The sequence below is a fragment of the Mesocricetus auratus genome, unplaced genomic scaffold (genome assembly GCF_017639785.1).
Source record: "Mesocricetus auratus isolate SY011 unplaced genomic scaffold, BCM_Maur_2.0 Super-Scaffold_100028, whole genome shotgun sequence".
Taxonomy (NCBI): Eukaryota; Metazoa; Chordata; class Mammalia; order Rodentia; family Cricetidae; genus Mesocricetus; species Mesocricetus auratus.
In genome coordinates, this window is record NW_024429209.1 from 24,058,051 (window position 1) to 24,085,747 (window position 27,697).

At 44.3% G+C, this 27,697-nt stretch overlaps 1 protein-coding gene and 1 long non-coding RNA gene across 3 annotated transcripts; one reads left to right on the forward strand and one right to left on the reverse strand.

Moving 5' to 3' along the window:
• Positions 1–5: 5 nt before the first annotated feature.
• On the reverse strand, positions 6–26,245 carry Tcfl5 (transcription factor like 5). Of its 2 annotated transcripts, none has more exons than XM_040732624.1 (6): positions 25,599–26,245; positions 24,574–24,757; positions 23,986–24,148; positions 14,965–15,208; positions 12,258–12,399; positions 6–769 (listed from the first exon to the last, which is right to left on the reverse strand). In XM_040732624.1, the coding sequence occupies exons 1-6, from the start codon at positions 26,210–26,212 to the stop codon at positions 647–649; spliced, it is 1,470 nt and encodes a 489-aa protein (XP_040588558.1). In that variant the 5' UTR covers positions 26,213–26,245; the 3' UTR covers positions 6–646. The 2 variants fall into 2 exon arrangements, with proteins under 2 accessions (XP_040588558.1, XP_005074581.3); XM_005074524.4 differs by having other exon boundaries at positions 14,965–15,211; positions 25,599–26,244.
• On the forward strand, positions 11,128–12,917 carry LOC121134430. Its single transcript, XR_005871509.1, has 3 exons — positions 11,128–11,256; positions 12,352–12,508; positions 12,742–12,917. It is a non-coding gene; the product is annotated as an uncharacterized LOC121134430 (long non-coding RNA).
• Positions 26,246–27,697: the final 1,452 nt, after the last annotated feature.

A 27,697-nucleotide genomic window follows, 5' to 3' on the forward strand; every position in this document is an offset into this window, starting at 1 on the left:
CTGTGTTCCAAACATACAGTTTATTACACATAAAGCAATGACTCACAATATGGAAATGTGGGCATTGAAGCAATCTACCGAGAAAATGTTTATGGGCAAAAGGAGTTTTAAAAGAAGTCTCTGGAAAATTCTTAGCAAAAAGTTTTTAAATTGCACTGCATTTTCCAATACAGAGTACCATGAGACTGGAAATGGGGGGGGTGATAAAACAAATGAAATAAAGTTTCCAAACCTCTTCTAGTTAAGAACAATTTACCTTCTTCCAATTGCTAAAGGGGCATATTTAAAATGTAAACAAAATAAGTAAACGGCAATGTTTTCTTTAGTCTTGAGACTCAAGAAATTACCAAGGATGTTAATTTTTTTTAAGTTATCATGTTAAGAACACATGATGGTGTCGGACAGGTAATTGAAAAATTACTAATTATCAAGATGTCTTCATCCTCAAATGGTCATCTGGACATTAGTGGGTAAGTATTTTGTTTAGATAAATACTTTCGCAAAATGTGCTCTCAAAATCCTTACTGGAGTCCCACCAACTGGAGCCACATCCCTCTCGAGGACTCAGAGCTGAGCTCTGGGATGGCGGGCATGTGCATGATGCCACAAGATCGACAGTTCTCTCCCAGGTCCTGGGTCAGTCCAGTCACTTGATCTCCATGGCGGGGCTGCTCTGCAGACTGCCCTGGGCAGGGCAGGTCACCAGGGATTCTGGTCTGGTCAGCTTTAGCCTTCTGCCAGTCTTACCGCAAAACACGCTCTCAAATTCCTAAAGTCAAGAAGTGATCATTAATGCACTGAATTCAAAGATGTGAATGCTGCTAGTTTCAAAAGCACAAGGAGCTGAAATTAGGAGCCATGTAAAGTATCTCAAAGTATGAGCTTCTAAGGTATCACAAACATGTCACACCTTAGAGAAGAGGTATGTGAGAAAACAGGAAAAGAACATTTTCCCCCAATAGCGGTTATACTGTATGTATTTAAAAAAAAAAGATTTTCCAATAAATTCTGTGTCTGAGTATATGCCATTTTTTATGGTTAAAAAAAAAAACAAACTATACCATTTTCATCATTCGTTAAATGTCCAGGTCGGTGGCTATCCCTTCACACACTAGTGAGGATCCTTGGCCAGCTAGACTAGGTTGCAGTTCCTGAGGTTGCTCTATGCACAGTGAGATGAAGAGTAACTCCCTGCAGGCTGACAGTCTGCTTATTCACCCAGCTTTCCCTGCCTTTTAAAAGGCCTTAGGTCTAAAGTCTAGACAAGGCTGGCTGACCCCCTAAACACAGGGTTGGCCTCAATGTCACCAGATAGCTACCAAGTCTGATGGCCCAAGAACTGGGAGGGTGGGGGAGACACTCAGGAAGGCTAGTCTAGAAGATGCAGCAAACAAGTAGCTAACTACTTCCATGAATTTGTGAAATGCAGAATGTGTGAATTCCTACAAGATAAGTGACCCTGGATTTCAATTCCAACACACAAGTATAGAGACCCGTGAGTACAAATGCAGGCATTGGGATTGCTGTCTACAAATGAAAGAAAATAGCAGAAGTGTTCTAAGTCACTAAAGTAGGCGGAGGCTGGGCTTAGGGATGTGTGCCTTCACTGTTCTATTGTTTTTGTTCATGTTTATAAATTTCTTTACGTATAGCATTCTGAGCCGGGCATTGGTGGTGCACGCCTTTAATCCCAGCACTCAGGAGCCAGAGGCAGGCGGATCTCTGTGAGTTCGAGGCCAGCTTGGTCTACAGAGCGAGTTCCAGGACAGACTCCAAAACAATACAGAGCTGTCTCGAAAAACAAAACAAACAAAAAAAAAGTATAGCATTCTGAACTCATAAATCTAGGTTTGAATATTCCTGCTTTGTTAAATATGTATTATAGTAAAATTTTGTGTTTTCACCACTTGCAAGTTTACAATTCGATGGCATTAAGTATACCAGAAGCTTCTTCTGAAATGGCTCTTATTGGGGTCAGAGATGGCTCAGTGGTTTAGAACACTGGTTGATCTTCTAGAGGTCCCGAGTTCAATTCCCTGGAACCACATGGCAACTCACAAAATGTCTCTTACCATTCCAAACAGCAACTCTGTCCTCATTAACCATGGCATCCCACTGCCTGCCCTGACACACACCAGTAAGTTTCCACCTCTGAGTCTGATCTATCCAGGGACCCTCACATTGGTGACTGGCTTATCTCACTCAGTTTGTCAAGGAGTGTCCATTACAGCAGGTGCCAGAATGCCAATCCTTCGCATGGCTGAACATTGCCATGGGTGTCCAACAAAACATTCTGCTTGTCCACTCTGCTGATAAGCACAGCTGCTGTGGATGCTCAGAGACAAATGGCAGTTTGATTCTTGTTTTAAATCTCGTGGATTTATACTGTGTGGAACTGCTGGGTCATATGGCAACTCTGCTCTCCACAGTGGCTACATCACTTCACATTTCACCATCAGGGCACACACGTGTTAGAATTCCTCCAGATCTTTCCTAACTTTAGTTATTTTCATTTCTGTTTTCCTGATATTTGATTTATGATATTGAAGTGGTATTTCATTGTTTTTTCCAGCACTGGAGATCAAACCCAGGGCCTTGCAAGTGCTTTACCACTGAGTTACATCCTTGGCCCCAGGAGAGTGATGTCCTAGAAATCAGTGCAGAAAGCCATCGGGTCTTGAGGGCTCACATGGGCCGGTCTCTGGCTGAACTGTATGAGAGCAGCAACTAAATGCTTCTGGGAGTAGACCTGAGAGGAAGGTGGAGTTGAGAGGATAACTCTTGCCTGGGTTCAATCCCCAATGTAAACTGGGTGTGGTAGCACATGCCTGTAATTCTGGCATTTGAGGAGAAAAGGCAGGAAGACCAGAAGTTCAAAGTCAACCCCAGCTACACTACATGAGCTATGAGGTCTTGTTTCCTAACCCTAAGACAAAAAGAGAGAAAAGAAATGTATGTTTTAAATACACTCATTAGGAAGAGACTAAGGGACATAAATTTTAATATGGGAAGGACAGAGGAAGGATAGTCATTTAATTAATAAAAAAACAAACTGTGACAAAAAAATTAACGCATACAGAATAAATCAAGGGAGCTGGAGCACGGCCCTCACTGAGGGGCCCAGAATAGTCAATGGGCAAGCCAGGCACAGAGCAGGACAAGGAGTACAGGGTTATTTTGTACAAAACACTTTATTTCTAGAACAGAGCACTGCATAGTTTTGGCTACTCAGTGACACACAAGTCACAGGTACTTGCTGGGTGGCTGACAGGTACTTCTAGTGGCATGTTCTAAAGAGGGGAAAGCATTCTACAACAAACAGCAGTTTCCCCATAATTTGAGAGGGAATGACTCTATCTATCTCTTGGTTTCCTCCTGCTACATTTGTGCCAACCATGTTCTTACGAAGACTTTTAGAAACTTGTAGTCACCAAGCTACATGTCCCAACCTGAAGGCCCCTGAATGCCATCTGTGCTATAGCAAATGGCCCTCTATCAGACCCAGCAAAAGCTCTAGCTGCTAGGTTCTTCATCCACACTGCAGAGCCCATCCAATGCTAGTGGCAGTCTTTTCTTCTACTCTGGGAAGCTGTGTTTATTACCTGCTGTATCAACTCTACATTGGACCCCAGTGATAGAGAGGGTAGAGAAGGTTCAGCACCCCAGTGCACCTAGACAGGGCCACCCCATAGGCTGCATGAATGACACTTACCTGGTGTGGGGTTGTACTTGGACGAGATCATAAAAGATGCAGTTTAATGGATCACATTCTCCATCATATACACAATACAGCTTCTGGTTTATCACATCAGAGCATGGGATACAGCAGTACTGACAGGCAAACAGGCCAAGGGCTGCCAGCAGTCAGTGGTAGGCACAGACCCTCAAAAGTCTTGCCATGAGGGCCTCAGCACCTCTGCTAGGAAGATGGTACTCAAAAGACTGGGTGCAGTCTCTGCAAGGGGGCGTCTGCCCTATCCGGGAGCAAAAGGCTGAGTCTAGACTAGGAAGGATGACGGAGGGGCTCTAGACTCGGGAAGGCATACCACTGTCTACCAAAAACAGTAGATACTTCACCTGCCTTGGCTGCTCAGGTCCAGGCTCCCAGACTGAGCCAGGGGCATCCCATAATTAAGATGTTAAGGAAAAGATAGACTCAGAGGATTAGACCCCCAGGAGGGTGATGTCCTAGAAGCCAGTGCAGAAAGCCAAGGAATATATGTCGCCAGGCCCCCCTGAACACTACTCTAGCTGAACACTATAGGGGCAACAATTAAAGGCTTCTGGGAAGAGACCTGAGGGCTGAGAGGAAGGTGGACTTCAGAGGGCACATAGTGTTTTGAGCTGACAAAGAACAGGGCAATGCTAGAAAGGGACAATAGACCCAAAGAGCTCCCTAGAACACTAGGAGAAATGGCAACAGTTTAAATTAGGGAAGAAGGCCTGGGGTCAGGACCTGTGTGTCAGGACAGGGTCTGGGAGTAACCAGGTGAAGGTATGACATCATAGCAAAGAGGACTCCTCCCTTTGGTGACAAGAGGAAGGCAAAGCAGACGAGCTATGGGATGGCAGTGGGGCTCGGCAGCCTTGAACACCTTGCTGAGGTTCACAGCCACAAATCCCTAATAGCCTTTCACACCATAATGAAATGTTACCAGCGGCCCTGGACTGGATCCCAACCAGGAAAATAGCTGTGGAGATGGACATTGCTGGAACAAGAGAGCAAAATGTAAACATTCACAGTGCTAGGTAACAGTGCCCACCAATGTTCCGCATGCCCATCTTGACCACAGTCGGTAGCTTATGTAAGACAATGTACAAAAAGCAAACACTGGAGAACTGAGGTATAAGATGGCATCTGTAATTCACTACCAAATCATTCAGACACACAAGCAACCCGGAACACTGAGCAAGCCTAAATGGGGTCTTGCGATATCTATGTCTGAAATTACTCTGTAATTAAAAAATCACCACAAGTAACCAAAATCAAGAAGGAGATATTTCCACAGACCACAGGCCAAACCTCATTGCCACTATACACAGGGATGGTGGGATTTTAGCTGCTTAGACTAAAAGGCAAAATCAAATACAGTTCATGAGCCATGGCTAGATAGTTGGGTGAGAGGGAGAAACAGGATGAACAAAACAAAAACTCCAAGCCAGGTAGTGATGGTGCACACCTTTAATCCCAGCACTTGGGAGGCAGAGTCAGGCAGATCTCTATTTGAGGCCAGCCTGGTCTACAGATCAAGTTCCAGGACAGCCAGGGCTACAGAGAAACCTTGTCTGGAACCACCTCCCCCACCAAAACAACCCAAACAAATAGAAACTCCCACAGAGGTCACTGTAAGACTCCTTACAGAGGGGCTGGGGAGATGGCTAATTAGTTAAGAGTACTGGTCCACTTCCAGAGGACCTGGGTTCTATTCCCAGCACCCACATGGCAGCTCACAACTGTCTGTAATTTTAGGTTCAAGGCATCTGACACCCTCTCACAGGCATACATGTAGGCAAAAGACCAATGCACACGAAATAAAAATGAATCTTTTAAAAAATTAAAAAAAAAAGAATCCTTACAGAACCCGGTGGTGGTGGCACACGCCTTTAATCCCAGCACTTGGGAGGCAGAGGCAGGTGGATCTCTGAGTTTGAGGACAGCCTGGTCTACAGAATGAGTTTGAGGACAGCTAGGGCTACACGGAAAAACCCTTACTTGAAAAACTTTACAGAAATGTGAGACTGGGTATTAGACATTGCCACCAGCTTTGTGGGGGACTGATATAAGGAAGGGTCAGTCTTCTAGGGCCCTTTGTAGAAATCTTTCTAAATGAAGATCCAAACCTGTAATTGTCTCTAACTCATTCTCTCTCTCTCCTCTCTCTCTCCCTCCCTCCCCTCCATGCATGTGTGTGCATGTGCATGTGTAGGGGGTAGCTCAGTGGTTAAGAGCACTGGCTGCTCTTCCAGAGGACCTAGGTTTAATTCCCAGCACCAATATGATTGTTCCCAGCCATATTAACTCCAGTCCCAGGGGATCCAATGCCCTCTTCTGGCCTCCCTGGGCACCATGTTCACATATGGTTCATACATACATGCAGGCAAAACACTCCTACACATAAAATGTAAATGTTATTAACTAAATGTGTGCATGGATGAAGTAGTAGCACATCAGCTGAGGGTTAGGTGATAGACACACAAATATTCTTGGCTCTCCACATGATTGTTTGAACACTGCCATGTAGTGGACATCGACCTATGTCATGCTCTCATCTGCCAATACCTCTGCATCACCATGGGGGCTGGCCAGACCCAAAACCTCAGCATGCCCAGCCAAAGATGCGCTGCAAGCCATCCCCAAACCTTGCCACCGTGCCCCACACTCAACACCACAGCAATGCCATTCCCTCCACTGTCTTTTGACTGAGTCTGTTTCCAGAGCTGTAGATGCAGCCTCCTACCAGCACCCCAATAGCAAGTAATAAGATATAACATGTGCTCTGACCATGTATCGATAGCCCAGGGTTCTGGTTCTTAGGAAACCTCAGAAGTGAGGCTGCAGACACTGCTGTCTTCAGCCATGACATGAGCACCCCCACTTGAAAATCTGGGCAACTACAGCTCCCCAGCCTCCACACAACCTGACTCAAATCCAAAGCTCCTCTGCGGTCCTATTGACCTTGGAGGGGCTTCTACCCTATGGCAGAATCTGACTATCACTCACTATCTATTGTTTCCTGTCTTCCTCTGAACCAGCAGGGATGTCATCTCCACAAGGTCCCTAGATTCCGGAGTGGGTGTCTGTTACCTTAGGAAAGACTTGAGCAAAATGGGCACTAGCAAAACTTGGGGGAAAAAACTCTTATTACTCAATTATAAAGAACAAGAATATACATGCAAGTAAGAGGAGGAAAGTTATTATGTAAACAATAAAGCCTGAATAGTTTTAGGTCAATGTTGGTTCAATAATCTGACCTAGAAGTCATCTACAAGTTCAGTAAGACAAAATTTCAGAAATAGCCTAGAATATAATAGTCTTCCCAGGGGAGAGGACATCTATTGCTTATTAGATACCAAATGGCAAGCCCTGAAAACATACATATAAATAACATTACACAGATTAAGCAAGTTATAATTAAAATTTATATATCTTACACACATATCTATATACTTATACGCATGTAACAACTAATAAAAAAAGAGGTCATAAATTTGAACAAGAGCAAGGAGAGATATATAGGAGGGTTTGGAAGGAAAAGTAAGTGGGAAATGATACAATTATATTATAATCTCAAAAAGAAAAGAAAAATCCTTAGTTTTAAAAGCTCCATCTTTTGAGTATATTCTTAACATTTTATTTCAAAAATTATAAACTCTTTTTTTTGGATTGGATTACATCAACAATTTACCACAAAAAGGAACACAGAGCCAAAGACTAAATATTTTTAACAAATTGTAAAGTTTTATTTTAAGACAGACCAGCAGTCTATATTGTAGCAAACAATGTTATCAATAATCCAAGTAGAGTAGGCAGCAGTGTGCTAAGTGCACTTAAAAACAGCTCACAATGCTGCATTATACAGACGTAAGTACCACTCAGACACAGATGGTGGAAGGGGACAAAGACAAGGAAGTCAAGATCCCGTTCAGTGTGCCTGGGGCCCTGGTAGGCCTCTCACGGGGCCCTTGTCAAGGCTTCAGGTTTGCTGTGTCATCTGAACCCATTCTCCAGCACACTCTTCCTGGGCTCCGCAGAACACTGGTCCAAAATCAGTACCCAGGTGTGACGGCTCTTCTTGACTGTCACCTTGACTACATCTGGAATTAACTAACCCAAAGCAGCCAGGCACATCTGTGAGGGATCTTTTCCTTAAATCATTCAAAGTGGGAAGATGCACTTTTTACCTACATCTTTTGAGGTGAGAAGATCCACCTGTAATCTAGACCACACCTTCTGCTGGCAGCCTATTTAAAGGAGAAGGAAGCTTGTTCTCTTCGCCTGCTTGTTCCCACTCTTGTGGGCAAGTCCATCCCTTCACTGGCATTTAGAGTCTTTTTCTTCAGGATTCCAGTGTGTACTGAAGACCAGCTGAGACCTCATGGGCTAAACAACTACTGGATTCTTGTTGGACTAGCTGGACCTCAGACTGTAAGCCATTCTAATAAATCCTCTTTATATATACACATTATCTACCTATCTATAGAATATAATATATATGTAGACTCATTCTATATCAGTTTCTGGTCCTCTAGAAAACCCTGACTAATACAGATTTTGGTACCAGAAGTGGTTCTAGAGCAACAGAAGTTTGGGGATGAATTTTTAAGTATCTGAAATAGGCTTTCCAATTTGCCAACACCTACAGTTACTGAAGCCTCTCCTGGAAGCTCAGAGAGTACTAGAAAACCCATAGTGTGAGCTATTTTACAAACTTAAAGATTACCCTGACTCACCAACTCTGAGAGACATTGGATTTGGTGACTACATAAACCTTTGACAATTTGAGGAAAAGGAAATGATGATGCTGGATGGTTGCTCCTATCATCTCTGGATAAACTGACAAAGGAAAAGAGTGAGCTTCATGATAAAATTAACCAACTTGTAGCACCTCAGAATACAGTGAAGAACAACAACGAACTCAGTGATAAGATTAACTGGCTCCACGAGCCCATAAACAGTCTAAAGGTTTCTAAATGTGGCCTAGAGGAAAGTCTTCTCTCCAGCAGCCACAGAGCTCAAATGTTGAAAAACAAACTGAAGCCCTTAAGATTGGCTGAATTACAGAGAAAATTCAAGTCCCAGCCCCAGAGAGTATCAGTGATTAAAGTAAGGGCATTAGGTGGTAAAGAATGGAATCCTGCAACTTGGTATGGGGATGTGTGGGAGGACTCTATTGAACCCTCAGATTCTCATGGGTTTATCTCATTTGAGGAAGTAGTTTCTCCACCCTCTGCAGAAGATGAACTCACACCCCCAGCCCCTAAATACTGCCTTTCCCACCTTTGACTAAGGAAATTAATCCTTCGTCATCTGCTAAAGCAGCAGTGACTTTCACTGAAGGAAATGCCAGGCAAAATAATACTGATGTCCCTCAGAGCCTGTCAATAGATGCCTCTCGACCCATACCCTGACGGAGGGCTCAGCAGGCCCCTAGGAGACAGAATGCACAGTTCATGAGAAGGTGTGCTACAATACTGAAGAGCTTAAACTCATTCAAACATGGAGAATGTGTGTAAGAATGGACTTTAAGGCTGTGGGATAATGGTGGAAGAACACAAAACTGACCAGGCTGAGATGATTGACCTGGGCCCTCTGATTGAAGACTCTAGGTTTAATATGGAAGCTCACACAGTTAAAAAAAAAAAGGTGTCAGTTTTGTTTGAATGGTTGGTTTAAGCATCTGTCAAAAGATGGCCCATGAAAAGGAGTTGGAAATGCCTGCTATCCCTTGGTTTTTTTTTGTTGATGAAGGGTTATTAACACCCAGGGAAACTGCAATGCTCAAATGGATACACTGTATTAAACCTAAGGTCCACAATGGGAAGGCCTAGAAGACACACCCTTCACTAACCCTGTAAAAACACCAGCACATTTGAAGAGCTTTGTTTTCACACTTTTCCTTGTGCAACAACACCTTAGGGCTGGAATTGCTGCTACTCACTTGGATTAATTAAATGCAATAGGTTTAAGGCCCGAAGTATCAGGGGCCCAATGGCAGCTCTGAATCACCAAAGGCAAGATGATCGCAGTTATCATATGGGCAGCATAGACAAAGCAATTTCCATAGTGGCCTGACTTGTAATGGTCAGAACAAAGTGAATTTTATGTTGTCATGATTAGTATAGATCTTACTGGCTAGCCAATCATGGTGTTTCCAGGAATGAATTAGGTAAGAAGTCTACTGCATTTTTGTTTGATCTGTATAAGCAGAAAAATTCTCAAACAAATGAGAACAAAAAAAAGGCTATAATGGATTGTGGCAAAGGGAATCTCGGCCCATGAACCAATTTTCAGACATGAGCCAGTTTGCAGACCCAGAACCCCTTGAATGAAGGAATGGCCAGATCCCTGAGGGAGGACCTTGATAAATTACTGAAGAGTTTGACTGTTAGCCTTTCTTCAGTCCTCCACCAGAGGGACTTACAGCCTTTTACAAGGGAGAAACACAGAGAAGCTAGCTATAATACCAGCTGAGGCCATGTGACCAGTTGCAGAAATGAGGATTATAGTTTAACAGTGTTTCTGTCACATTTTGTTACAAATGTGTTTGTGGGCTAGAGAGATGGCTCAGAGGTTAAGAGCACTGGCTGCTCTTCCAGGGGTCCTGAGTTCAATTCCCAGCAACCACATGGTGGCTTACAACCATCTGTAATGAGATCTGGTGCCCTCTTCTGGCCTGCATGCATACATGCTGGCAGAATACTGTATATATATATAATAAATCTTTTGAAAAAAGAATGTTTGTATAGATACTTGTGTTTTCTTTCCTTGGTTTCTTTATCATATAATGTAACAACAATTAAGAGACTATCAGTGGTTATGATATTTAAGTTTGAGATACTAAAAGAATGTCCCTCAAGGGGCACCACCCTGTTCTATTTATAATGCACTTGTGGTTGTATGAGGAACAGTTAGGCACAATTATGGCTTGGTTATTATTTTCATCTGAAAATTAAGCATGACGCCGGGCAGTGGTGGCACATGCCTTTAATCCCAGCTCTGTGAGTTCGAGGCCAGCCTGGTCTACAGAGCAAGTTCCAGGACAGGCTCCAAAAAAAAAAAAAGAAAAGAAAAGAAAAGAAAGAAAGAAAGAAAAGAAAATTAAGCACCATAAACAGAAAACCAATAAATAAACAAACAAATGAAAAAGAAGTGTGTTCTCTTTGCCTGCTTGCTCTTGCTGGCAATCCCATTCTTCCCTAGCATTAGAGCCTACTTCTTCAGGATTCCAGTATGTGCTGGATTCTTGGACCTTCCATTGGTAAGCAGCCATGGTTGTATTAGCTGGACCATAGACTGTGTGGTGGTTGGAAAGAAAATGGCCCCTAAAGGGAGTGGCACTATTAGGAGGTGTGGCCTTGTTGGAGGAAGTGTGTCACTATGGGGTGGGCTTTGTGGTCTCTCTTGCTCAATCTTCCTTCAATGTAAACAGTCAGTTGACATCCTGCTGCCTGCAAGATAAGGACTCTCAGCTACTCCTGCAGCACCGTGTCTGCTTGCAGGCTGCCATGGTGATGATGGACTGAACCTCTGAAACTGTAAGTGACCCCTCAATTAAATGTCTTCCTTGTAAGAGTTCTGTGGTCATGGTGTCCTTTCACAGCAATAAAACTCTAACTAAGACAGCCTGTAAGCCATTCAGATAAATCTCTTTCATTCTATCAGTTCTGTCCTATAGAGAACCCTAATACACCAGGATGTCCCTTACTTCCCTGAAGGACAAAGGCCATAAGCTGTGACCACCAGAATTCTGAGGCCAAAACTTAACAAAGGGGTCACCCAAGCACAGCACAGAACAAGCCCACAATTGCTCCCTTTCTTCTACCAGCCCATCTCAGGGCGAAGCCAACTCCCAAAGCAATCATCAGTCCTTGCAGAACCAAGAGGGCTGGCTAGCTATCACAACCCATATGTGGAAAGAAAGGAACAGAGTGCAGCGCCCACAAAGAACAAGAAGTGTGTGACCATCAATGGCTCAGCCTATACTGGCTACACACACCACAGAAATCTAATAATTTGTCTTCTGAACCCACCTGAAGCCAGAAGTCAGACTACTGATTTTATCTACTTTTCATACCCCCCATTGCTATTCTTACTCTCATTTCTTTCAAAGCTTTCATTTTTTTCCCCTCCCCAGGGCTTCACAAACATTAGGCAAGTAATCTACCACTAAACTATGTCTGCTGTCCTTACCAGGTTCTGAGAGGAAAAAATCATGTTCTGAATGCCATGCAGACCCAACACGATATACTATGCACAAGTACTCAATTTGGTATCTAACAATTGACACTTGACAGTCATCTATATTTCATAAGCAAATCTGGGCTGTGACTATAACTTTAGTAAGTGACATCAACAGGCAGAACTCCCTTCATACTGAACTTCATATTCAGCCTCAGAGTCCAGAAGAAAGGATAAAAAGCAACACTGACAACTACAACAGAAAATTCTCAGGTTTCTGCCCACCTTTTCACATCAAGAAACCCCATCTTCTCTGAGCGCAGTTCAGGAACACTGAGGTCCACTTCATGATACTCACCTTTTTAAGAGAATCCCCATGTCTTTCCTGAATGTACTTCAGGAATGCTGTGGTCCACTGAAGGGTTGTTGCTTTATCTGTCTCTGCATTGCAGAACGGAACTAAAAGATTCAGCTCATCACAGCAAATACGGATTCTGCGCCTGCAGTCAAAATCCACAGTAATCACACAGGACAGCTGGTGAAGCGCAGGAGCAGCAGAGTTCATTGTTCATTCAAAGAAAGCAGAATGCATGGAACTGACCTCTGAAGGTAGGAGGCACGTCCCACCTGGAAGCTAGTGTACACTAAGCAGCTGTCCAAAGAGGCCATTGCTGCCACATCACCTGTAATGGCCCAGTAGCCTGCAGCTCCCTACACTTTCTCTGTTTACTTCTCATGGGCCAGCTCTCTATACTAGGGATAACTGCAAATCTCTGAACTCAAGAACAAAATTCCTGGGCCAAGTGCTTTTTTCCCATTGTTTTCTCTTTCTTTTCTTGCAGTGCTAGACACTGAGCTCCAAAACCAGCCCCCACACAGTTATTCAAGAAGCATGACTTGCTTCCCATGCTCAGAGACATGCGCTCAGGCACAGGCATGGCTTTCAGACGGAGTGGGGCCTCATGCTGCATGTCTCTAATAAAGTACTTCAGAGGCTGAGGCACCACAGTCATGAATGCAAGGTGAGCCTGGCGATACAGTGAGACCCTGTCTCATAAAAATAAAGGTGTCTGCTTTTAGAGCATTTAGGGCTGGGGAAAAGCTCAGGAGAATGCCTGCCTATTCCCTGGGGCCCTTCCATCACCAGCACTGAAGAAAAATCTTGAGAGAATTAGTCTGCTTTAAACCTGACATATCATATCCAATAATAAACAAACAAGGCCCTGTGCTGACAGTGTACGGTTACATGGTACATGTAGTCCACTCTACACATCTTCACACCCACACACCTACAGTCAAACGGTAGCTGGCACTTACTAGATGCACTCTAATTTCTAGCCAAGGGTCCAAACCCTTTCTCTATCAGCTCAAGTAGTTCTGACCTCAAGTCTGTGTGGCAGGTAACAACTCTATCTTATAGATGAGAAACTCAAGAAGCACAGAACTCATCAGAAGTCATTAAACTAGTTGGTCTCAAGAATTCCACAGAGCAGCGATCCCATATGTGATCATTAAACACACATCAGGGTGAGCAGTACTTGATTTACAATTCACAGTAGACTAAAGGAAGTCCCTCAGGTACTTTGTTCCTGACCTTTGTACAGGAATAATAAGAAAAATGCCTGAGCTACAGAAGGAAACCCTGCCTCAAAAAAAATAGAATGCAATGGGGCTGGAGGGATGGCTCAGCAGTTAAGAGCATGTTTTGCTCTTGGCAGACCTAACTGATCACCAGCACCCACATAGTGGCTCCCACCCATCTGTAACTCCAGTTCCAGAGATGATCTGACCGTCATAACAGTCACCAGGCACATACATACACGTAAACAAAACACTCATACACATAAAGAATAACGCAGCTGAAGAGAAGGCTCAGTGGCTAACTGCTTTTCCAGAGGACACAGGTTCAATTCCCAGCACGTACATGGTGGCTCACAACTCTAGACTCAGAATCCAATACCCTCCTCTAGCCTCCACAGGCACACAAGTAGTGTACAGATATACATGCAGGTAAAATACCATAAACACAAAAAAAAACTGGCAGAGGCAGGGAGATATCTGTGAGTTCGAGGCCAGACTGGTCTAAAAACAAAAACAAAGAACAAAAGGAAGAAGAAAGAAAGAAGAAAGGCATTTACTTAGTTTTAACATATCCCTCTAAAAAGCAACATATCACCTTGGCTCATTCAATAATGGAACTTCAATACACAATACTATCTCATTAAATACTATTATTCCTGAGCTAAAAACGTATACAAAATACCAAATTGATTGCAATAAAAACACAACTTCAATAGAGAAACATGAACAACCTTTCATACTACCTAGAAGAGCACATATAACATCCGAAGGTAAACTCACTATTATATAACTCACGTCAATAACAGTTTTAACCTCTTCTTTCCCAACATTCTTTTTCTTCCTTCCTTTCTTCCTTCCTTCCTTCCCTTCCTATCTTCCTTCCTTTTTTGGATGCAGAGTCTTGCTATTCAAGACTGACCTATAATTCACTATATATCCCAGACTGTCCTCAAACTGGAACCAATCCTCCTTTCTCAGCCTCTTGAATACTGTAATCACTACACCTGGCTTCCCCAAACAAAACATAAAGCTACAATGTTACCTACTGTGCAGTTAGCTTAAAGGCCCAATACTCTCCTTAAAGACCTGTTGACAAGGCTGGCCTTCTCCCAGTGTCTAGGAACTTGATCTGTAAGCAACATGGCTCACACTGGGAGCCTGGTATTTACAGTGTGCCTGATAGGGACTGTCATGTGACGATGAACCCTCCTGTTTGGTGGCACCTCGTTGGTGCCTCTGGAGCACACTGGTCTTATGTAACCTTCCAGGAGAAGAATTCTGGGAATGTGCTTGCTAGTTCTTCCCACATACCTTGGGTCATTTTGCTTTGTATCCTGGCACTGTAGCCAGAGCACCAGTCCACCAGAGATCATGGAGTCTCCAGGACTCCTAAGCCTCCAGACAGAGGGTGAACTATCACAGAAAAAGGCCAGCACATCTAAGACAACTGTATGGATGGAGCCCATGGTCCATCACTATATTACCTTCTGTCTCTTTCCATCCGGTTATGCCTCTCCCGACGTTGGGACCTTCCTCCCTGGGGTCCGCTCTGTGCCTGCTCCCCAAGGTTTGACTGTGAGGACTCAGAAGACTGCCAGGTGCCCTGTGAAGCTGTAGAGCCTTCTCCCACATTTTGAATCTCCCCAAGGGCTCTTCTCTCCACACTTGTGTCCAACTGGCGGATTCTACTCCGATTCCTCTTATTGATTGCTTGTTTACATAGCGCTTCTTCTTTGCAAAAGAAGAAAAAAGCCGTCATTTAGTTTTTTATTCTTAACTCATTCCCATTAATGTACAATATCTGTGTTGGACAGCTTGTTTTTTGTTTTTGTTTTTGTTACTTTCTCCTGAGAAAGAGCCTCATGAAGCCCAGCATTCCCTTAACTCACCATGTAGTTGAAGATTTCTATGAATTCCTGGTCCATCTAAGTGCTGGGACTACAGGTGCACACCATGCTTTTTTTCTTTTATTTTGACTATGTGTGTGCCTGTGAATTCACCCATGCATATGCACGTTTTGCATTTCAATCCAAGATTCTAGCACTATCAAGTAGGAATTAAAGAAACAATGAAGCCGGGCAGTGGTGATAAACTCCTTTGATCCCAGCACTTGGGAGGCAGAGGCAGGCGGATCTCTGTGAGTTCAAGGCCAACCTGGTCTACAAAGCTACACAGAGAAACCCTGTCTTGAAAAACCAAACCACCAACAAACAAAAAAGAAACAAGGAGCTATGATGACAGGCTCTGGGCACTCAGTACTGAGCTCAAATCCTACAGCATAATTACATCACCTCTTCTGACCTGCAGGTGGTGGTACACACCTTTAATCCCAGCAGAGGCAGGAGGATCTCCCAGTTTAAGACCAGCCTGGCTTACAGAATAAGTTCCAGGACAGTCAGGGACACAAGGAAAAACCCTGCTTAATCAACAACAAAACCAACCCACAAACCATACCAAAAAAACCAAAACAACAACAACAAAAAAACCCACCCCACCCCTTCTGAGTGCTATGCAACCAACACAACTAGGTCAGCTCTTCCCTTTTTTCCACGGAGCTAAATGTGGAGCTCAGGGCCTTAAGTACTTGACCACTGAACTAACTCCTCCCTTTTAATCAATAGTTATTACCCATGAATATAGGAACCAAGACATTGTTTTCTTTTTCTAGAATTTAGGATAGAAAGAATGTTTCAAGTATTTTCATTAAAAAATTTCCCTCATATCCAATTATTTTAATAAGAAAATTGATACTTAATCTCACATGAGAATAAAACTTAAGTGGTTCAGTTAAATGTGTTCTCATGTTAAAATGATTCTGCAAAAAAAAGCAAAGAAAAAATCGTAGCTTTTGCAGAGTACAGAAATAAGTCAAACTCAATTACACAAAACAAAGTGGGCAGATGATATGTTCTCCCACGTGTCACAAAAAGCCAACGGTCCTTACCACCAATTCTGGATAACATTTAAGAGAGAGGCAGAGGAAGGAACTGGAAGTTTTGGTGTTTTCTTCCTTAGCCTTAGTCGTGGGCACAGGTCCGTCTTAGTGTCATCTGTGTCTCTCGTGACAGCACTGACAAACAGAGCTGAGGGCTGGCCTCTTGCCTGCTTGTGTGCCCATTCCCTTGGTAGCACATCCATCTCTTCACTGGCATTGAAGCCTACTTTTTTGGAAATTACAGCATATACTGAAGACCAGTCAAGGCATCCAGCATTGTAGACAGATCAACGGCTGATTTTTGGATTTTTCTGTTCAGAGCTAGTCATTGATGGGTTACCCGGACAGCAGCCTCACGTTTAGCATTAGGCACAAAAAAAAAAAACAAAAACAAAAAAACAAAAAACTTGAGAGAGGCCAGAGCCAAAGGGAGGGTCAGAGAGAGGCCTGAGTCACCCCGGTGAGCAACCGGCAGGAGTGACAACTGCAGCAGCTTCCAGCAGTGGCTTCCAAAAGCATCTTAACAAGTTCCTCTGAGAAAGTACCTGTGTCCCAGTCAGCATTCACTGGCGTTTCTCAGCAACAGATTGCCTGCTGCTGCATAGCTCCAGAACCTCAGCCCCACATTTACCTAGAGGAGTGATTAACAGAACCATGATCCCGCCTCCACGTGGAGGAGCAATTCACCAGAGCCACAGCCCCCAACTACACCAACAGCAGGAAGAAGGACCCCTGAAGCGCAGGCTTCACATTTACCAACTGGAGGAAGAGATGGGCAGACAAGGTAAGAGTACACTCAACAACAAAAAGAGCAAGACAGCACGACCAGAAACTAGTGGTGCTAAAACAGCATGCCTGAACACCCCAACACAGATGAAGCAGAAGGAAATGACACTAAAAATAACATTAATAAGATGTTTGAGACCCTTAAGGAAAAAACAAAAAATTCCTTTAAGGAAATGGAGGAAAAGACAAAAAAAAAAAAGGAAGAAAACAATAAATCCCCTTAAAGAAAACCAAGGGGGAAAAAAAAAAAAAGAATCAAATAAGCCAAAGACTTGAAAAGTGAAATAGAGGCAATAAAGAAAACGCAAAACAAAGGAATTCTGGAAATGGAAAATCTGAGTAAATGATCAGGAACCACAAATGCAAGCATAAACAACAGAATGTAAAAGACAGAAGAGAGAATTTCAGGCTTTGAAGATACAATAGAGGAAATAGAATCATAAGTCAAAGAAAATATTAAACCCAACAAACTCTTATCCAGGAAATGTGGGACACCATGAAAAGACCAAACCCCTAAGAATAATAGGAACAGAAGAAGTAGTCCAACTCAAAGGCACGAAAATATATTCAACAAAATCACAGAAGAAAAGTTTCCCAACCTGAAGAAAGAAACACTTATGAAGATGCAAGAAGCCTACAGGACACCAGATAGACTGGACCCCCCTCCCCCCCTAAAAAAGAAAAGTTCCCTTGCCACATAATAATCAAAACACAAAATATACAGAATAAGGATATAAGAGCTAGCTGCAAAGGAAAAGGGCTAAGTACCATATAAAGGCAGACCCATCAGAAAAACACTCGACTTCTCAATAGAAACAATGAAAGCCAGAAGGTTCTGGACAGGAGCAGACACTAAGAGACCACAGATACCAGCCCAGACTAATACACCCAGAAAAACTTTCAATCACCTTAGACAGAGACAACAAGATATTCCATGACAAAACTAGATTTAAACAATACCTTTCCACAAACCCAGTCCTGTAGAAAGTACTAAAAGGAAAACTCCCACCCTAGGAAGTCAACTACATTCACAAAACACAGGCAATAGATGATCTCACAGCAACAAAGCCCAAAGAAGGGAAAAGTACACACAATGCCACCACCAACAACAAAAACAAAAACAACAGGAACTAGCAATCACTGGCTATTAATGTCCCTTCATATAAATGGATTCAATTCATCTATAAAAAGACACAGGCTAATAGGCTGGTTACAAAAACAGAATCCATCCTCTGCTGCATACAAGAAACACAACTCAACCTCACAGAGGACATTACCTCAGAGTAAAGAGTTGGGAAAAGATTTTCCAATCAAATGGTCCTAAGAAACAAGCTAGTGTAGTTATCCCTAGTATCTAACAAAATGGACTTCAAACTAAAATCAATCAAAAAAGATAAAGAAGGGAATTTCATATTCATCACAGGAAAAAAACAGCAAGAGGAAATCTCAATTCTGAACATCTATGCCCCAAACACACGGGCTCCTAAAAGAAACATTACTAAAACTTAAATCAGAAATCAAGCCCCACACACTATTAGTGAGAGACTTCAACACCCCACTCTCATCACTGGACAGGTCTGACAGACAGAAACTTAAAGAGAAATAAGGGAAATAAGTCATAATAGATGTTATGACTCAAATGGGCTTAACAGACATTTACAGAACATTCCATCTAAACACAAATGAATATACCTTCTTCTCAGACCTCATGGAACCTTCTCAAAAATAGACCACATACTTGGTAACAAAGCAAACCACAGATACAAAAAAAATTGGAATAATCCCATGTATCTTATCATATAACCATGGCTTAAAGTTAGAATTCAATAGCAACACTATTTCAGAAAGCCCACAAACACATGGAAATTGAACAATGCTCAACTGAACCACCACTGAGTCACGGAAGAAATAAAGAAATTAAAGACCTCCTAAAATTCAATAAAAATGACTGCACAACATACCCAACTTATGGGACACAATGAAAGCAGTGCTAAGAGGAAAGCTCATAGCACTAAATGCCTACATAAAGAAGCTGGAAAAAATCCCACACTAATGAGCAACTGAAAGCTCTAGAACAACAAGAAGCAAACTCACCCAGGGGGAGTAGGCGACTGAAAATAATCAAATTGAGGGCTGAACTCAATAAAATAGAAACAAAGAAAACAACACACACACAAATCAATGAAACAGAGTTGGTTCTTCAAGAAAAATCAATAAGATAGGCAAACCTTTGTTCAAACTAACCAAAAGGCAGATAGAGAATATCCAAATTAACAAAATCAGAAATGAAAAGGGGGACATAACAGACACTGAGGAAATCCAGAGAATCATCAGGTAATACTTCAAAAACCTGTACTCCACAAAATTGGAAAGCTTTAAGGAGATAAACAATTTTCTAGATAACTACCACATACCAAAATTAAATCAAGAACAGATAAACAAATTAAATGTATTTATAACCCCCAAGGAAATAGAGACAGTCATCAAAAGGTTCCCAACCAAAAAGTGTCTAGGCCAAAAAAAAAAAAAAAAAAAGCCGGGCATTGGTGGCGCACACCTTTAATTCCAGCACTTGGGAGACACAGGCAGGCAGATCTCTGTGAGTTCAAGACCAGCCTGGTCTACAAGAGCTAGTTCCAGGACAGCCTCCAAAGCCACAGAGAAACCCTGTCTCAAAAAACCAAAAAAAAAAAAAAACCCCAAGTCCAGGACCAGATGTTTCAGCACAGAAAGAATTCTACTAGAATTTCAAAGAGCTAATAATATCAATAGTCATCAAATTGTTCCATACAATACAAACAGAAGAAACACTGCCAATTTCTTTTTATGAGGCTACAATTACCCTGATACCTAAACCACACAAAGATACAAGTAAGGAAGAGAACTACAGACCAATCTCCCTCATGAACTCTGATGTAAAAATGCTCAATAAAATACTGGAAAACTGAATCCAAGAACACATCAGAAACATCATCCACCATAATCAAGTAGGCTTCATCTGAGAGATGCAGGGATGGTTTAACATATGAAAATAATCCATCATATAAACAAACTGAAAGAAAAAAAAACCACATGATCATCTCATTAGATGCTGAAAAAGCCTTCAACAAAATCCAAAATCCCTTCATGGTAAAAGTCTTGGAGAGATCAGGGATACAAGGAACATTCTTTTTTTTTTCAAGACAGGGTTTCTCTGTATTGCTTTGGAACCTGTCCTGGAACTCGCTCTGTAGACCAGGCTGGCCTTGAACTCACAGAGATCCGCCTGCCTCTGTCTTCCGAGTACTGGGATTAAAGTTGTGCACCACCAATACCTGGCTACAAGGAACATTTTTAAACATAATAAAGGCAATATACAGGAAACCAACAGTCAACATCAAACTAAACGGAGAGAAACTCAAAACAATTCCAATAAAATCAGGAGCAAAACAAGGCTGTCCAATCTCTCCATATCTATTCAATACAGTACTTGCAGTTCTAGCTAGAGCAATAGGGCAACAAAAGGAGATCAAGGGATACAAATTGGAAAGGAAGAAGTCAGACTTTTGCTATCTGAAGATGATATGGCTGTATATATAAGTGACCCCAAAAGTTCTTCCAGGGAAACTCCTACACTGATAAACACCTTCAGTAATGGAGCAGGATACAAGATTGATGCAAAACAAAAACAAATCAATAGTCCTCATACATACAGATGATAAAGAATTCAGAGAAACATCACCCCTCACAATAGCCACAAACAACATAAAATATCTTGGGGTGGGCTGGAGAGATAGCTCAGAGGTTAAGAGCACTGACTGCTCTTCCAGGGGTCCTGAGTTCAATTCCCAGAAACCACATGGTAGCTCACAACCGTCTATAATTCAATCTGGTGTCCTCTTCTGGCATGTAGGCAGAACACTGTATATGTAATAAATAAATAAATCTTTAAAAAAATATCTTGGGGTAACTGTAACCAAACAAGTGAAAGACCTGTATGACAAAAACTCCAAGTCTTTGAAGAACAAAACTGAAGAGGATATAAGAAGATGGAAAAATCTCCCATTGCTCATGGACAGGCAGGATTAACATAGTAAAAATGGCAATCCTACCAAAAGCAATCTACAGATTCAAGGCATTACCTATCAAAATCCCAGCACAATTCTTCACAGACCTCAAAAGAACAATACTAAATTTCATATGGAAAAAACAAAAAAACCAAGAGAGCCAAAACAATCCTGCACAATAAAGAAACATCTAGAAGCATCACCATCCCTGACTTTAAGCTCTATTACAGAGCCACTGTTGTGGGCAGTTTCTTTGTCCCACCTGGGTCCCGCCACCCTTCTCACCCCAAATAAACACACGGATGCTGCATTAGTTATTAAAGTGTTGGCTGGTGACTAGGGCTTCTTATTGGCTAGCTCTGTCGTATTTATTAACTCATTTCTATCAAGCTATGTACTGCCACGAGGCTGTGGCTTACCTGGCAATGCTCCAGCATGGTGTTACTCCTTCAGCAGCATGGCAACTCTGTCTGGAGGACCTCTCTGCATACCTTTCCCAGAATTCTCCTTGTCCTAGTTCCACCTATCTTCCTCCATCATTGGCCAGACAGTGTTTTACTCATTAACCAATTAGAGACACACACACACACACACATAAGAACTTCCCTCATCAAGCTACAATAATGAAAACAGCTTGGTATTGGCACAAAAACTGACAGGTGAACCAACAGAATTAAATCAAAGACCCTGATGTAAACACACATATCTATGAACTCCTGATTTCTGACAAGGAAGCTAAGAATATAAAATGGAAAAAATAAAACATCTTCAACAAATGGTGTTGGTATAAGTGGATGTCGACATGCAAATAGATCCATATCTATCGCCATGCACAAAACTCAAGTCCAAGTGGATCAAAGACTTCAACATAAATCCAACCACAGTGAACCTCATAGAAGAGAAAATGGGAAATGCCCTTGAACACACTGGTACAGGAGACCACCTCCTAAATATAACCCCAACAGCACAGGCACTGAGAGCAACAATGAATAAATGGGACCTCCTGAAACTGAAAAGCTTCTATAAAGCAAGGCAAACAGTCAATAAGACAAAATGGCTCCCTACAGAATGGGAAAAGATCTTCACCAACCCCACATCTGACAGAGGGCTGATCTCCAAAATACACATAGAACTCAGGAAAGTAGACACCAAACTAATCCAATTTAAAAATGGGATAAATACCTAAAAAGAGAATCTCAAATGGCCAAAAGACACAAGGGAATGCTCAATATCCTTAGTCATCAGGGAAATGCAAATCAAAACAACTCTGAGATATCATCTTACACCAATCAGAATGGCTAAGATCAAAAACACCAATGACAGTTTAAAAAGGAGAGGATGTGGAGTAAAAGGAACACTCACTCCTCCAATGCTGGTGGGAGTGCAACTTGTACAGCTGCTGTGGAAATCAGTATGGCAGTTTCTCAGAAAACTAGGAATCAGTCTACCTCAAGACCCTGCAATACCACTTTTGGGCATATGCCCACAGGAGGCACAGTCACACCACAAGGACATCTGCTCAACATGTTCATAGCAGCATTATTCCTAACAACCTAGATGCCCCTGAACTGAAGAATGGATAAGGAAAATGTGATACATTTACACAATGGGGTACTACTCAACAGTAAGAAACACTAACATCCTAAAATTCGCAGGCAAATGGACAGAACTAGAAAAAAACCATCCTGAGTGAGACAATCCAGATCCAAAAAGACAAACCTAGTATGTACTCACTCATAAGTGAGTATCTGACATAAAGCAAAGTATATAACCAGCCTACAATTCACAACCCCAGAAACAGATGAAAGCAGATGCAGAGATCTGTAACTAACCATCGGGAATACCTCCCAGAGTACAATCGAAGTAAGAGAGAGGCGATACTATGAACAAAGAGTCAAGACCACAATGCAGAAACCCACAGAATCAGCTGACCCGAGCTAGTGAGATCACTGACTCTGTACTGTCAATTGGGGAACCAGCATAGGACTGAACCAGAACCCCTGAATACAGGTGACAATGGTGTGGCTTAGGCAGTATATGAAGCCACTGGAAGTGGGACCAAAATCTAACTATAATGCATAAACTGACTTTGTGAGCCCACTATGGAGGGACACCTTGCTCAGTCTAGACATGGGGGAGGGGGCCCTTGGTCCTGCCTCAATGAGGTGATGGGACAGAATGAGTTGACATCCTAGGGGAGGCTTCACTCTCTCTGAGGAGTGGACGGGAGGTGGGATGGGGGAAGGAGGGGAGAACCAGAGGAGAGGAGGGAGGGGTAACTGGGATTGGAACTAATTAATTTTTTAAAATTGAGGGCTGTCAGGAAGCAGCAGTTTCCATCTCATTCTGCCTCCGCAGCTCTGAAAGCTTCAGGAGTAGTAGTTACTATCTCTTGAAAGATAACCTTTTCCAAAGAGGGAGTATCAAAGAAACAGTCTGCTGCTTCAGACTCCATCATCACCCCCAAAGAATACTTTCAGTGGCTACAGCCCCTGAAGATGTTTGTAAGTCTGTCACCGTTTTACTGTTAAGAAAAATCTCCAAAGTGTACAAATTGAGTCAACTATGATGTTCAAAACTCAGAAGAAAGTTCAAAGAGGAGAGCACTGAAGCCCTAAGACTTCTGACATGTCCGTATGTAAAGGTCTTCCCCTGTCCCAACCGCCAGCGCCTGAATGCCCTACAACTACAGCTTGTCAAGAACACCCACAGCCACTACCTGCTGATTTGTCACTTACCTCCCACCTTAATCCAAACCTGCTCCGGCAAGGCTTTGTTTCTACTACTTCCTGTCTGTTTGGTGGACTCAATCTCTTGCTGGTAACAGAAAGAAAAGGCTCTAGGCAGTCCAATATCCTGGTGCTTGGCAGCTTCCAGTATAGAACATGAGTTACTAGAACTCTGGAAAAGGTTAAGTAACAGGAATTGTATCAATATGTAGCTGTGTCCACTCTCTACAGCACAAGTAAACTGCACTCCAGAACTATGCTCAAACCTTCTGAAAAACTTCCCTTTAAAAAAATAAAAGATTTTAACTGTGTATGTGTGGGTTTGTGCACATGACTAGGTGTTCTGGGTTCCAGAAGAATCCCCTCCTAAAGCTGGAGTTGTGAGATGGGAACCAACCTAGGATCCAAATCAAGAACAGTATGCATTCTTAACCACTGAACCATTTCTTCAGCCCTTTCACTGGGTTTCTTAATAATGTCTAACAATATAAATATTTCAACTTTAAAAAGGTCACCAGTTCCATTAAAATAAAAATACGGGGACAAGATCTCACTAAATTACAAGCTTTGCATTCAACACAAATGAAAAAGCTTTACCTGTGTCTGTGCAAGGTTGGCGTTCCCACCAGTGGAGCAGGCACTTGTAAACAGCGGGTAGGTGAACTGCAAAGCAGTAGTGGCAGCAGCAGTTTTATTTTTCACTAAGGTCGTACACTTGTTTTGTTGCTGGTGAAGAGGAACATTCATTAATTCAGATGGATGTCGAATAAGAGTTACCAAACTGCCAAGACAAAAGAAAACCCAAAAACCTGAGGAATAGGTGGTCGGAGAGGCCCCCGAAACATTGCCGTCACCCATTCCACCACTAACAGGTCACGATAGCCTCCACCCTGCTTCTCAAGCCGTCCTGGACGTGGCCTGCATGATCCACCGGCCAGTGGTGCTGGTGAAACTCACTTTCCTCCTCCCCACCTGCGGCACTCCCTGACACCAATCTCTGTCATCCTCCAAATCTGGCAAGGATGGGCAAGACCAGGACAGCCAGAGCCTGAGTGAGTGTCAAACTGCAGAGTCAGGTCTTCAACAGCTACCTGGGAGGGCACTAAGAGGGCCAGGAACTGCCACAGCTTTCAGCTTAATCTTACAAAGGAAACCTTTCCCCCTCCACGGGTCCAAGTCTGCACTGGAGGACAGAGCAGCTTCCCACGGTACTCAGGAGGGAGACAGGAGCAATGGGAACAGTCCCCAGAATTCTTCCTCTCCTATTTTGGGGTTCAGAGGCAGACGGAAGGTTCACAGCACCCGAGGTACACTTCAGAATTGCCAACCAGCACTTGTACAGCGTGCAGCTTCCAGAATCAACCTCAGGCTAAGTCACAGAGGGCCGGCGAGGGACCTATATCTAGTACCAACACTGCCTGCCCCTTTACAACGAACCTACCCCCCAAAAAAAATCTTTGGGAAAGGCTGGTGTCCACGCAGCCACAGCAGGTCGCCCTGATGTCCCCCTGCTCAGGTATCCTCCCAGACCCAACAGGTGGCCCTGCGGGAGCCCTTCCAGGAATCCACCCAGACTGGGCAGGTGCCCCTCCTCCCCGACGGCCCCCGCGCCCCGCACGCACTTGTTGAGCGCCACGCCCGACTCGCCGGGCTCCGCACCGCGAGGCGCAGGCGGCTCGGCCGGCATGCTGTTGAATCGGTCCTCCAGACGGACGCGTACGGTCGGCTTAGCCCGGGCCTCGGGCGCGCCGTCCGGCCCCGCGCCGCCCGCGCCCTCCTTGGCCGCTCCGTCTGCCCGCGTCCGCGTCCCGTCCGCGCCGCCGGGCGTCTTCTCGGCGGCGCCCGCCTCGCCCAGCAGCATCATGCGCAGCTCCTGGAAGTCGACGTGGCCCAGGCACGGCGCGTCGGCCGCCAGCGGCGGGCACAGCACTGGGTACACGGGCGGCGCCGGCGCCAGCGAGCCCGCCGCGCCCGAGCCCGCGCCCGGGCCGGCCAGCAGCGCGGAGCCCAGACGTGCCTCGAGCTCGCCGTCCGCCGCCTCCATGTGCGAGTAGAGGATGTGCTGCAGCTGCGTGTACTCCACTTCCGTCATCTCCACCAGGCTCAGGTCGGTGGTCGTGAAGCTCAGTCCCGGCTCGCCCAGCGCCGCGTCCCCGCCGCCCGCGCCCTCGGGGCCCGCCTCGCCGGCCGTCGCGCCCGCCTCAGGCGGCGGCTCCCGCGGCCCCGGGCCCGACATGCCGGCGCGGCGCGGCCCAACGGCGGGGCGCGGGCGCGGGGACTGCGACGCAGACGCGGGCGGGCGGCGAGGCGGGGTCGCGGCCTCCGCAGACGACGCGCCGGCCACCGCGGGCGCGCCGTTGGGGGAGGGAAACCGCTTAACACCGCAGGAGCGGGGCGCCTGCGCAGTCCCGCCCACAACGGTAACCCCACCCCCTTTGGGCCACGCCCCTCCGTTACCCGCCGCCCCCCGCCAACTGCCCGCCCGCTTGCCCCGCCCCCCCAGGGGACTGGATGCACTGCACCTTTATGCTCAAACCCTGGAAGGCCACGCCCCCGTGTGGCCACGCCCAGTTTAGATCACACCCACCCCTCAGGAGACACGCCCATTGGCCCAGTGTCTTGTCTCAGGCTTGCCCCCCCCACTCCCTGGTTAGCCCCTCCCTGCCCACTGCCAGGGAAGCTAGCTGGCTAGCCTGCAAGCATGCCCAGTTAGCCCTGTGGACCCAGTCATGCCCGTTCCTAGCCAGGCTTCTGTAGTGCTACCATGCTCTTTACTGTCCGTGTCCAGCTTCCCCCTGTGTCCAGCCTAGGCCTTGGAGTCCATCTACTTTGGGCGCTTTAGGTGGAGTAGCATGCAACACACAGTCCAGCTTTTCATTCTCTTTTCAGTCAAGCTGAGCATTAGACCTCCGGCCTCTCACATGCTGAACTACCCTTTTATACCCAGCAAAGGTAGCATCACTATATTCTATATCCAATGTCTTAGTTAGGGTTTCTATTGCTGTGGTAGAAACAGCATGACCAAAATCAGCTTTGGGGGGGAAAGGGTTTACTTCACCTTATATTTCTAGGTAACTGTCTATCACTGAGGGAAATCAGAGCAGTAACGTAAGAGAGCTGAGCCCACCTACCTCAACTGTCAATCAAGAAAGTGCACCACAGGCTTGCCCACAAATTTAGTGTTAAAACCTAACAAAGCTGTCTTTTGAAGCAAATCTAAGGCAATTCTTCCTTTTCTATTTCTTTTTTTTGGGGGGGGGGTTGAGAGAGGGTTTCTCCGTGGCTTTGGAGGCTGTCCTGGAACTAGCTCTTGTGGACCAGATGGTCTCAAACTCACAGAGATCTGCCTGTCTCTGCCTCCCGAGTGCTGGGATTAAAGGCGTGCACCACCAATGCCCGGCTCCTTTTCTAATTCTTATTTAACTTTCTAAAACAAGGTTCAAACTGGTGTGATCCCCCTGCCTCACCCTCTGGATACTAGTTAGGAGGCATGTACTACCACACTTGACACAATGATGACTTTTTCTAATTAAAAAAAATGTAAATAGGGCTGGAATAGAGTTCACTGATATATGAGGGCCCAGGTTTGATCTCCAGCCCTGGAAGAAAAAGGTTAAATAATCATCTGTTACTAACAGACTTGTTCTGAAGAAGTTAAGGCAATTCAGCATATCAAACACAGGGAAGGTATAAATTAGAATCTACACAACCCAAGGAAGAC

What these genes read in the sequence shown, in the direction of transcription:
- Tcfl5 (XM_005074524.4), bottom strand. Translation starts at nt 26,212, where the DNA reads ATGTCGGGCCCGGGGCCGCGGGAGCCGCCGCCTGAGGCGGGCGCGACG. An exon ending in TCGGGCGTGGCGCTCAACAA is followed by an intron (nt 24,758 to 25,598) that starts GTGCGTGCGGGG and finishes TTGTCTTGGCAG; the next exon opens with TTTGGTAACTCTTATTCGAC. An exon ending in CGGATGGAAAGAGACAGAAG is followed by an intron (nt 12,400 to 14,964) that starts GTAATATAGTGA and finishes TTTTGACTGCAG; the next exon opens with GCGCAGAATCCGTATTTGCT.